At 39.4% G+C, this 12,297-nt stretch overlaps 1 protein-coding gene across 8 annotated transcripts in view; it reads left to right on the top strand.

Moving 5' to 3' along the window:
• Positions 1-12,297, top strand: part of KDM4C (lysine demethylase 4C) — a 430,596-nt gene that overhangs the window by 368,380 nt on the left and 49,919 nt on the right. For all 8 annotated transcript variants that reach the window (XM_067041564.1, XM_067041563.1, XM_059071829.2 and 5 more), the window contains one exon: positions 12,020-12,190. In XM_067041564.1, coding sequence (XP_066897665.1) covers positions 12,020-12,190 — 171 coding nt within the window. The remainder of the gene's footprint in view (positions 1-12,019; positions 12,191-12,297) is intronic.

Here is a 12,297-nt window from a genome sequence, read left to right as displayed (position 1 = left end):
TTTCTCCACACCCTCTCCAGCATTCGTTGTTTGTAGATTTTCTGATGATGCCCATACTAACTGGTGTGAGGTGATACTTCACTGTAGTTTTGATTTGCATTTCTCTAATAATTAGTGATGTTGAGCAGCTTTTCATATGCTTCCTGGACATCTGTATGTCTTCTTTGGAGAAATGTCTATTTAGATCTTCTGCCCATTTTTGGTTTGGGTTGTTTGTTTTTTTAATGTTGAGCTGCATGAGCTGTTTATATATTTTGGAGATTAATCCTTTGTCTCTTGATTCGTTTGCAAATATTTTCTCCCATTCCAAGGGTTGTCTTTTTGTCTTGTTTATGGTTTCCTTTGTGGTGCAAAAGCTTTGAAGTTTCATTAGGTCCCATTTGTTTATTTTTGTTTTTATTTCCATAACTCTAGGAGGTGGATCAAAAAAGATCTTGCTGTGATTTATGACAAAGAGTGTTCTTCCTATGTTTTCCTCTAAGAGTTTTATAGTGTCTGGTCTTACATGTAGGTCTCAAATCCATTTTCAGTTTACTTTTGTGTATGGTATTAGGGAGTGTTCTAATTTCATTCTTTTACATGTAGCTGTCCTGTTTTCCCAGCACCACTTATTGAAGAGATTGTCTTTTCTCCATTGTATATCCTTGCCTCCTTTGTCATAGATTAGTTGACCATAGGTGCATGAGTTTATCTCTGGGCTTTTATCTTATTCCACTGATCTATATTTCTGTTTTTGTGTCAATACCATATTGTCTTGATTACTGTAGTTTTACAGTATAGTCTGAGGTCAGAGTCTGATTCCTCCAGCTCCAGTTTTTTCCCTCAAGACTGCTTTGACTATTTGGGGTCTCTTGTGTTTCCATACAAATTTTAAGATTTTTTGTTCTAGTTCCGTAAAAAATGCCATTGGTAATTTGATAGGGATTGCATTGCATTTGTAGATTGCTTTGGGTAGTATAGTCATTTTCACAATATTGATTCTTCCAATCCAAGAACATGGTATATCTCTCCATCCATTTGTATCATCTTTAATTTCTTTCATCAGTGTCGTATAGTTTTCTGCATACAGGTCTTTTGTCTCCCTAGGTAGGTTTGTTCCTAGATATTTTATTCTTTTTGTTGCAATGGTAAATGGGAGTGTTTCCTTAATTTCTCTTTCATATTTTTATCATTAGTATATAGGAATGCAAGAGATTTCTGTGCATTAATTTTGTATCCTGCAACTTTACCACCTTCATTGATTAGCTCTAGTAGTTTTCTGGTGGCATGTTTAGGATTCTCTAGGTATAGTATCATGTCATCTGCAAACAGTGACAGTTTTACTTCTTCTTTTCCAATTGTATTCATTTTATTTCTTTTTCTTCCCTGATTGCCGTGGCTAGGACTTCTAAAACTATGTTGAATAATAGTGGTGAGAGTGGACATCCTTTTCTTGTTCCTGATCTTAGAGGAAATGCTTTCAATTTTTCACCATTGAGAATGATGTTTGCTGTGGGTTTGTCATATATGGCCTTTATTATGTTGAGGTAGGTTTCCTCTATGCCCACTTTCTGGAGAGTTTTTATTATAAATGGGTGTTGAATTTTGTCACAAGCTTTTTCTGCATCTATTGAGAGGATCATATGGTTTTTCTCCCTCAGTTTGTTAATATGGTGTATCACGTTGATTGATTTGCATATATTGAAGAATCGTTGTATCCCTGGGGTAAATCCCACTTGATCATGGTGTATGATCCTTTTAATGTGTTGTTGGATTCTGTTTGCTAGTATTTTGTTGAGGATTTTTGCATCTATATTCGTCAGTGATATTGGTCTGTAATTTTCTTTTTTTGAAGTATCTTTGTCTGGTTTTGGTATCAGGGTGATGGTGGCTTCATAGAATGAGTTTGGGAGTGTGCCTTCCTCTGCAATTTTTTGGAAGAGTTTGAGAGTGATGGGTGTTAGCTCTTCTCCAAATGTCTGATAGAATTCACCTGTGAAGCCATCTGGTCCTGGACTTTTGTTTGTTGCAAGATTTTTAATCAGAGTTTCAATTTCATTACTTGTGATTGGTCTGTTCATATTTTCTAGTTCTTCCTGGTTCTGTCTTGGGAGATTATATCTTTCTAAGAATTTGTCCATTTCTTCCAGGTTGTCCATTTTATTGGCATAGAGTTGCTTGTAGTAGTCTCTTAGGATGCTTTGTATTTCTGTGGTGTCTGTTGTAACTTCTCCTTTTTCATTTCTAATTTTATTGATTTGAGTCCTCTCCCTCCTAATGAGTCTCGCTAATGGTTTATCAATTATGTTTATCTTTTCAAAGAACCAGCTTTTAGTTTTATTGATCTTTGCTACTGTTTTCTTTGTTTCTATTTCATTTATCTCTGCTCTGATCTTTATGATTTCTTTCCTTCTGCTAACTTTGGGTTTTGTTTGTTCTTCTTTCTTTAGTTCCTTTAGGTGTAAGGTTAGATTGTTTATTTGAGATATTTCTTGTTTCTTGAGGTAGGTTTATATAGCTATAAACTTCCCTCTGAGAACTGCTTTTGTTGCATCCCTTAGGTTTTGGATCATCGTGTTTTCATTGTCATTTGTCTCTAGGTATTTTTTGATTTCTGCAGTGATCTCTTGGTTATTTAGTAATGTATCATTTAGCCTCCATGTGTTTGTTTTTTTTAATGCTTTTTTGCCTGTAATTCATTTCTAATCTCATAGCGTTGTGGTCAGAAAAGATGCTTGATATGATTTCAATTTTCTTAAAATTACTGAGACTCTATTTGTGACCCAAGATGTGATCTATCCTGGAGAATGTTCCATGCGCACTTGAGAAGAAAGTGTAATCTGCTGGTTTGGGATGGAATATCCTGTAAATATCAATTAAATCTTTCTGGTCTATTGTGTCATTTAAAGCTTCTGTTTCCTTATTTATTTTCACTTTGGATGATCTGTCCATTTGTGTAAGTGAGGTGTTAAAGTCCCCCACTATTGTTGTGTTACTGTCGATTTCCTGTTTTATAGCTGTTAGCAGTTGCCTTATGTATTGAGGTGCTCCTATGTTGGGTGCATATACATTTATAATTGTTATATCTTCTTCTTGGATTGATCCCTTGATCATTATGTAGTGTCCTTCCTTGTCTCTTGTAACATTCTTTATTTTAAAGTCTATTTTATCTGATATGAGTATTGCTACTCCAGCTTTCTTTGGATTTCCATTTGCACGGAATATCTTTTTCCATTCCCTCACTTTCAATCTGTATGTGTCCCTAGGTCTGAAGTGGGTCTCTTGCAGACAGCTTATAGGTAGGTCTTGTTTTTGTATCCATTCAGCAAGCCTGTGTCTTTTGGTTGGAGCATTTAATCCATTCACGTTTAAGGTAATTATCGATATGTATGTTCCTATGACCATTTTCTTAATTGTTTTGGGCTTGCTTTTGTAGGTCCTTTTCTTCTCTTGTGTTGAAGTTCCTTTAGCATTTGTTATAGAGCTGGTTTGGTAGTGCTGAATTCTCTTGGCTTTTGCTTTTCTGTAAAGCTTTTGATTTCTCCATCGAATGTGAATGGGATCCTTGCCGGGTAGAGTAATCTTGATTGTAGGTTCTTCCCTTTCATCACTTTAAGTATATCATGCCACTCCCTTCTGGCTTGTAGAGTTTCTTCTGAGAAAACAGCTGTTAACCGTATGGGAGTTCCCTTGTATGTTATTTGTCATTTTCCCCTAGCTGCTTTCAATAATTTTTCTTTGATTACTATGTGTCTTGGCATGTTTCTCCTTGGTTTTATCCTGTATGGGACTCTCTGTGCTTCCTGGACTTAGGTGGCTATTTCCTTTCCCATGTTAGGGAAGTTTTCGAGTATAAGCTCTTCAAATATTTTCTCGGGTCCTTTCTCTCTCTCTTCTCCTTCTGGGACCTCTATAATGCAAATGTTGTTGCGTTTAATGTTGTCCCAGAGGTCTCTTAGGCTGTCTTCATTTCTTTTCATTCTTTTTTCTTTATTCTCTTCTGCAGCAGTGAATTCCACCATTCTCTCTTCCAGATCACTTATCCGTTCTTCTGCCTCAGTTATTCTGCTATTGATTCCTTCTAGTGTAGTTTTCATTTCAGTTATTGTATTCATCTCTGTTTGTTTGTTCTTTAATTCTTCTAGGTCTTTGTTAAACATTTCTTGCATCTTCTCGATCTTCGCCTCCATTCTTTTTCCAAGGTCCTGGATCATCTTATCATTAATCTGAATTATTTTTCTGGGAGGTTGTCTATCTCCACTTCATTTAGTTGTTTTTCTGGGGTTTTATCTTGCTCCTTCATCTGGTACATAATCCTCTGCCTTTTCATCTTGTCTATCTTTCTGTGAATGTGGTTTTTGTTCCACAGGCTGCAGGATTCCCATTGTAACTTTGAAATTAGTATATTAATAGTTGTTTGACCTGCCACTAGGTACTAATGTTTAGTACATTATTTAAGAAGTATAGATATTATACCACAAGTTTGTTCTTTTTCAATATTATTTCAATATAATTTTTTTGGGGGGGGAGGATAATCTTGTTTTATTTTATGCATTTAAAAACATTATTCTGAGTAGGGATCCACAGGCTCAGAAGTTAACCAAGGGGGTCTATGGCAGCAAATATTCCATTTTCAATGGCCTTCTGGGCACATGTGCATATGGGCTTCCTGGCTCCCTTGGGCTTGGTTCAGATGGTCAGAAGGCTGTGGTGATAATAATTAAAGAAATACAGTTGACTCTTGAACACCATGGCTTTGAACTGCACAGGTCCACTTATGCGTGGATGTTTTTCAAAAGATATAGTACCTGTATCTTCATTATTTAGAGCTTTAAATTAACTAAGTGTGGAGAAAATTTGTGTTTGAGTTCACAGTATGTGGCATCAAAAGAGTTCTGATTCCATTCAAACTGTTTCAGCTTCCTACCCTTGGTTGAGTCAGTACTAATTCTTTTGTTTTTGAGGCAGAGATAGTGCTATGCAGATATTTTCACTGTGAAGGGTATCAAGGTGCCCCCAACTCCTGTGTTCAAGGGTCAACTGTATATAATGGAAAGTACAGAGAAGTACATAAAGAATCAAATAGGCAAAATTCCATTCCCTAGCATTGTATATAGCTAACAGTTTAGTATATTATTTTCTTAGTACATTTAACCCTTGAACAACATGGATTTAAAGTGTGTGGGTCCATTTATATGTCAATATTTTCCCATAAATACATACTGAATTCTATACAATCCTTGATTGATTGAATCCATGGTTATGGAGTGCCGACTGTAAAGTTATATGTGCGTTTTTAACCGTGCAAGGCTGGGGGGTGGTTGATGCTCCTAACTCCTGCATTTTTCAAGGGTCACTGTATTCTTTTTTCAAATGTGTATGTGACAAACCATCCCCAAACTTAGTGACTTAAAAGAATTACAGCTCTTTAGCAGCTGATTCTGTAGGTCAGAAGTTAAGGCTGGGCTCAGTTGGGTGGTTCTTCTCTTTCAGGCTGGTTGTCTCATCTGTCTGTGGTCAGCTGCAGAACAGCTTGCCTTCTTTTGGCTGGGTTCTCTCATATGTGTAGGGCCTCAGCTTTGGTCAATATGGTCTCTAATCTGCCAGCAGGATAACTTGAATTTGTTCACATGACAGAATCTGGGGTCCCTAGGGAGACAGCAGAAGTGTGCAAGAGGCTTTACATTTGCACACTGTTACTTCTGCTATATTCTTTTGGTCAAAGCAGGCTAAGCCACAAGCCTAGCTCAGATTTGAGGGTTGGGGAAATAGACTCCAGCCCTAGATGGGAGGAGCTGCAAACTCACATTTCAAAGAATGTGGAAGGAGGAAGGTGTGAAGGTATGTGAGCATTTTTGCAATTTACTGCAGTGTGTATGCATGTCATGTGTGTACACATAGGAAAACTGAGAGCATATGCAACTATACATTCTGCACTTTTCATCTTCAGATAGGCTCCAGATCCAAGTTGCTAATTCAACTCTGTGATTATACTGGGGAGATTAAATGAAGTGCCTCAAAAGGTATGTAGAACAGAGGAGGTTCTAACTCAATAAGTCATTTAGAAAAGAAAGAAATGTAACTTATCTGGGAACTGCTTGAATTCCATTAGTCTCACTTCCTGGTTAGGTTTATTTCTCCTCTGATTTCTTTCCACGTGTGTTCTCCTGGTTGATGATACCAAGGCACTTGTGGTGGGAGAGCATCTGCTTCTGGTCCCCACTTCAGCTTCTCACCAGCTTTGAGATCTTGGAAAAGTCACTTGACCTTGTACCTCAGTGACTTCATCTGTTTAATGAAAATAACAACTGCTTCACAGAGTTATTGGGAGAGTTTAATTAACTCGTGCATGGACATGTGTTGGTAACCTACCTGTGTTACGTGTACCAGTGACTCTTTGATGCTTGTGCGAAATGTCTAACATTTTCTTAGTTAACATTTTTTTTTTCACATCCCCAGAATTTTGAACTGGTTCTAGCTTTTCTTTAAGTCGTGTTTTTTCTTAAACCACTGTTCATTGATTTCTGCTTAGTGCATGTTAAAGAAAATGTGACTTTCACCAGCCTTAGCCTGTGCCCTAATATTAAAAAACCATAGCCACTTCTATAATCTGATGGAGCCCCTTGCATAATGTCCATCTTCTCTGATCAGAAATGACATTCTTAACATCAATAGGTTCTTAGGCTTTTCTGACAGGAAATATTATTGAGGATGTATAATCAGTTATAGGATATGCTTGTCAATAAATTTTTCCTGCACAAATAAATCAGAAATCATATTAAAGTAACATTATGAAAAAAATCTGTTTTCTTCAGTACTCCCCATGAAATGGTCATGCTTGAGGCTTATGAAAATTTTTATTCAGATGAAGGCTGTATATTTAATTTGCGTGCTGGCCATCTTTCCATCTAGCCAGTTTGCATAAATTTTGTGTCCTAGCAGGAAGAAAATGGTTGTGGTCTAGAATCAGCCTTTTCTTTGTCAAGTCTTTGTCACTTTTCTTTTCCCTTGACTGGCTGCTTCTTCTTTCCAGAACTTGTGAATCTCACTATAAACCTTCTTTATTTCCTCCCCTTACCTACATACATGTCTACCCACCCTAAGAAAGAGGAACTTCTTCCTAAAACTCTCCTTTGTTTCTTTTTGCCCTTTTCTGGACAGTGAATAATTAGAATCAATCTTCTTCCATTTAAAAAAATGTGTCTCTACCCCTCCTCACAGTTCATTTATTCATTTTTTTCCTGTTCATTCATTTTTCCATTCATTTATTCATTCATTGTTCATCTGACAGCAACAGTGTTGTACGCAGTGTACTGGGTGCCACAAATAAAAAGACAAAGTGGTCCTGGCACTGACCTGTGGACTTTGCCCTGTTATAGGAGGGATAGTCAGGGAAAGTGACATTTGACCAGACCCTCAAGAGAGTTGTAAACAAAGGCGTTGAGAGCCCTGGGGGTAGGGGGAGGAGACCACATTATTTATGCCTTCCTTCCTAGGAACCATAGCTATGTGCCCCTGTTTGACAAGAATTAGAGTCAGAAGGGGATGAGATAAAGAGCAGGACAGTGATTATTTAGAGCTGGATTGAACCTTGTCATGTGAAACCAGGGTGCTGCACAGCTGTATATGCTAGTTACTGGGGTACGGTAGGGAAGAGTGGTTTGTTAACCTGGGGCTAGGTTCTCACATATGTTCTCCAGTTCTTAAAATGAAGCCAGTTAACAGTTGCCGAGAACCAGCTGCCTATGAGTCTACACATTTTATGTACTTCCTCTTATAGGAAACCTTTAATGTAAGTATTATTGTCCCTTCTACAGATGAGCAAACTGAGGCTGCTAAAGATTATGTAACATCCCCAAGATCACACAGCTATGAGGAAGCTGAGCTTATAATTCAAATCCAAAACATTGTTTCCTTAGCGGGTGCATTCCAATTTTAATAAAATATGCACAATGAAACTATTATCATAGTAAAATATAGTACATGCAATTCTGACTATGAGTGTTTTTAAGGTGGTTTGACAAAGAGGGACAGCATTTGCAAAAATATGCTGCCAACATGAAGCCTTTTTCGGCCCTAATCCAGGTCACTAAGGACCACTGTGTTCAGCCAAATAAGTTGCGACCTTCGCCTCCTAGGGTCAGTTGTAACTGATACAATCTTTTTTTAAAAAAATTTATTTATTTTTGGCTGCATTGAATCTTCGTTGTTGTGTGGGGGCTTTCTCTAGTTGTGGTGAGCGGGGGCTACTCTTCATTGCGGTGGGCAGGCTTCTCATTGCGGTGGCTTGTCTTGTTGTGGAGCACGGGCTCTAGGCGCACGGGTTTCAGTAGTTGTGGCATGTGGGCTCAGTAGTTGTGGCTGGTGGGCTCTAGAGCACAGGCTCAGTAGTTGTGGCGCATGGGCTTAGTTGCTCCATGGCATGTGGGATCTTCCCAGACCAGGGCTCGAACCTGTGTCCCCTGCATTGGCAGGCAGATTCCTAACCACTGTGCCACCAGGGAAGCCCTGATACAATCTTAAGCAGTAGTCATGGGCCCAATTTTGGAGTTACAGAACTCTGCAGACTGTGCCCTCACTCGAATTTATTATTACATCTGAGTTGTTCTCTTACTCTGAAAGTTTAGATATATTTAAAGGGGTTGGGCAGAGGAATGAAGTGGGAAACTGGGGAATTATTTTGGCATATGTAAGGTACTGTGGCCTAGCTGTTAAAGATTTCTACATCAAGCAAAGTACGTTTAAATCACTACATGCTTCTTGCTCTTGTCCTTTGTCAAAATGTTTACACAGCTAACTACACCTAAAGGCACAGAAAAATTTCCCAACCAACCTAGCAATCAGTAGGGAATGATTTCAAGAAGGAAAAGATCCTTTTGTTTTGTTAGGCATGTGAGAAACTAGATGGCAGAGCTCACTCTACAAGGAGGGGACTCTTAGGAACACGTTTGGGAGACAGTTGGCCCTCTGCCCAAGTCATGAGCATCTTTGTCTGTAGGCCCTCATCTCCCACCTGGAGATGCCCCTTCTCCCCTAAAAGCCACACAGACCTGGATCATTTTTCTTCTATGCTTAGTCCTCTCATTGGCTTCCTTAGGCTCACAGGGTAATATACAGACTCCTTAGGATGGCATAAGAACTGCTCTACTCCTCTCTTCCCCCATAGCCTGACCTCTGGGCCCCAGGCCATTTCTAAAGTCTTCTCCTTCCTCCCCACTTCCCCTCCCACACAACAGCAGATCTCTTGCGGTTCCCAGAACAGAATGGGCTGTTTCCTGATTCTGGGCTTTTGCTCGTGACCATTACTTGGTGCTTCATTGCTCTCCTCCCCTAATTCTGCCTATGAGTATGAAGACATGCTGTAGATGGCATGCTAGAATATTACCAGTCTTGAATCATGCCACCTGTAAGATAACTTCATGGCACATACCTTTGTGGGCCTGTTCCAGCGAACAGGAATCAAGTGTTAGTGGTTTTTGTTTGAGTCCCCAGCACCAGGGGAGGTGCTTGGTGTCCACTGGCTGGCAACACATGACTGTTGAAGGAATCAGTGAATCATTAACTCTCTGGGCATTTCTTCTTTGGTTTCCAGAAGGAAAAGATTAAGCATAGCACTTTATATGTCTCCTACAAGGTGTTTTAGCCTTTATTGACATTCAGGGAAAAAATAAGTAAAACTTCTAATGAAACCAAGATTCTGAATTGATGACACTTTATTTCCCAGTAATGGTATAAATACCACTGTCAGAAAACACTGGGGTTCAATGGATCTTGGCTTTCTGTAGGTTAGGGGTGACATGTCAGACTCATGTTGGTATCTTGGGGATCATGAGACTGTGCCTTCTAGGGCCCATTTACCAAAGGTCCTGGACCTTCCCAAGTGCTTGATTCAGGGCCCCCCTAGTGGGTCAGAGCTTGTGGCATCAAAAGAATAAGGGGATGAATGCGTTGGAGCTGGGGAGTAAAAGGCACTGAATGTGGCCTCTCCCGTTGCGGAGCACAGGCTCCGGGACGTGCAGGCTCAGCGGCCATGGCTCACGGGCCCAGCTGCTCCGCGGCATGTGGGATCCTCCCGGACCGGGGCACGAACCTGTGTCCCCTGCATCGGCAGGCGGACTCTCAACCACTGCGCCACCAGGGAAGCCCGCTGGACTGAATGTTTGAGAGCAGACTTCCTTGTAAGATGTTGACTACCCTCTCCGCCTGTTGGGAATGGGGTTTGTATGAGTTCCTGACAGGGGAGCAACAGCCTTAGTCTGAAAAATAAAACAAAGCAAGCAAGCAAACAAACAGAAAGTCCCCAATACAGCAAGTTAACATTTCTGGAGTACTTACTTGAGCCCAGCACTCTGCCAAGCATTTCCTGAACCGTTTACCCTGAAGCCTTCTGCTTCCATAGCAAGACACATGCACTCTGAGACCTAGTCCATGATTTTCCATGGTTATACATATGTGCATATATACCTGTAGTGTGATAATGTGTGTGTATGTATACATATATATACACACACATATATCTATATGCATATATTTCTTTGCTCTGTCTTCTGAAAGGGTAGAGAAACAAAGGTGCTTTTGTAGTAATAAGCACACCTAAGCACCTGGATCTTATTCTCTAATATCACTGCCCTCTAAAATGAACCACACTCCTCAGGGAAATGTTAATTCCAGGGCTGAGGCAAGATGATATTGACACATCTTGTTAGGCCAGAAAGTAAGGAACTGATAAAAAATAAAAAGACATGAAGAGGCTTCTGTTGGCCAAACTGGGATAATGTGAGCACCAAAATTATTAATTATAGTATGAATTCTAAACAGTTGGGGAGGAGAAATTAATAATTCCATACTGATGATGGATGGATGGATGGATGGATGGATGGATGGATGGATGGGGGGAAAGTAGGAGATTTTTGCTTAATAACTGCCAGGTGCCAACTAGTAAATGTGGAGGGAGTGCTGGAGCAGGAAAAATCAGCATATCATCACCATCATAGTAAAATTGGATCAAGCAAGGCTTATCAATGGTTGCTAAATCTAAGCAGAAATGTGGAGGAACAGGATATTTACATGGTGTTAAAGTCCCTCCCACAGATTGCTTATTAGTTGGAAGGGAAAAATAGTCATTACAAAATGAAGAAATTGGACTACTCTTTGACCAGGATCAAAATTAAAATCACCATTGAAAGGTGGACAAACATGTGCCTCCAGATGTGATATCCTGAGAAGAATACAACGTTGTCTCTGTGGTATTTTGGCCAGGAGTGTATAACCTGAATCTAATCATGAGGAAACATCAGACATATGCTCTACTGAAAAAGCAGGGGGAGGGAGAGCTGTATCCTTCAAAAGTATCATGATCATAAAAGACAAAGAAAGGCTGTGGAAATGTTCCAGATTAAAGGAGGTCAAAGAGACTTGGCAACTAAATGCAGTATGTGACTCAAGACTGCATCCTGTACATAAAGGGTAGGGGGCATAAAGATCGTTATTGGCTCACTTGACAAAATTGGAATATGCATGGTCGATTAAAGTATGGCATCCATGTTAAATTTACTAAAGTTAGTAACTGTACTGTGGTTATGTAAAGGAAAATCCCTGTTTTTAGAAAATACACACTGATGTATTTAGGTATTAAAGCCCATGATTATATGTAGCTTATTCTCAAATGGTTTGTGGCACACACACACACACACACACACACACAATTTTGTATATATATATATATATATATATATATATATATATATATACTTAAATATACACATATGTAAAATAGAGACTAGGCAAAAAAAAGGGAAATGGTAACAATAGCAATAAATAACAATAGATGAACCTGAGTAAAGGGTCAATGAGTATATGTATGTTTTTGTCTTATTCATATTCTTGCAACTTCTATTTGAAATTACTCCTCAATAAAAGGTTTAACAATTATAAGTGTATATCATGACCTCACCAATGATGTTTTCTAAATAAATATTTCTTTTATTTTCTGTTCTTTCTCCTGTTTCTTTTCTCTCCTCTTTCTCTGCCCCTTCCTTAGAAGTCCAAGGCTGGCGAGAAGAGCATTGCTGTGGGGCAGACGGTCATATCGAAGCATCGCAACACCCGGTACTACAGCTGCAGGGTGATCGCTGTGACGGCGCAGACATTCTATGAGGTCGTGTTTGATGATGGCTCCTTCAGCAGAGACACATTCCCCGAGGATATAGTGGTGAGTAAGGTCCTGGGTGCCTGCTCCCCAGTTTACTTTTTGTATAACTAAACCAGCTGAACCTCTCGGGAATCTTTACTTCGGCTCTTGAAGTAACTCATTTCATT

This window comes from Kogia breviceps, chromosome 8 (genome assembly GCF_026419965.1).
Source record: "Kogia breviceps isolate mKogBre1 chromosome 8, mKogBre1 haplotype 1, whole genome shotgun sequence".
Taxonomy (NCBI): Eukaryota; Metazoa; Chordata; class Mammalia; order Artiodactyla; family Physeteridae; genus Kogia; species Kogia breviceps.
The sequence above is the reverse complement of the archived record's forward strand: the minus strand, read 5'-3'. Positions and strand labels throughout refer to the sequence as shown.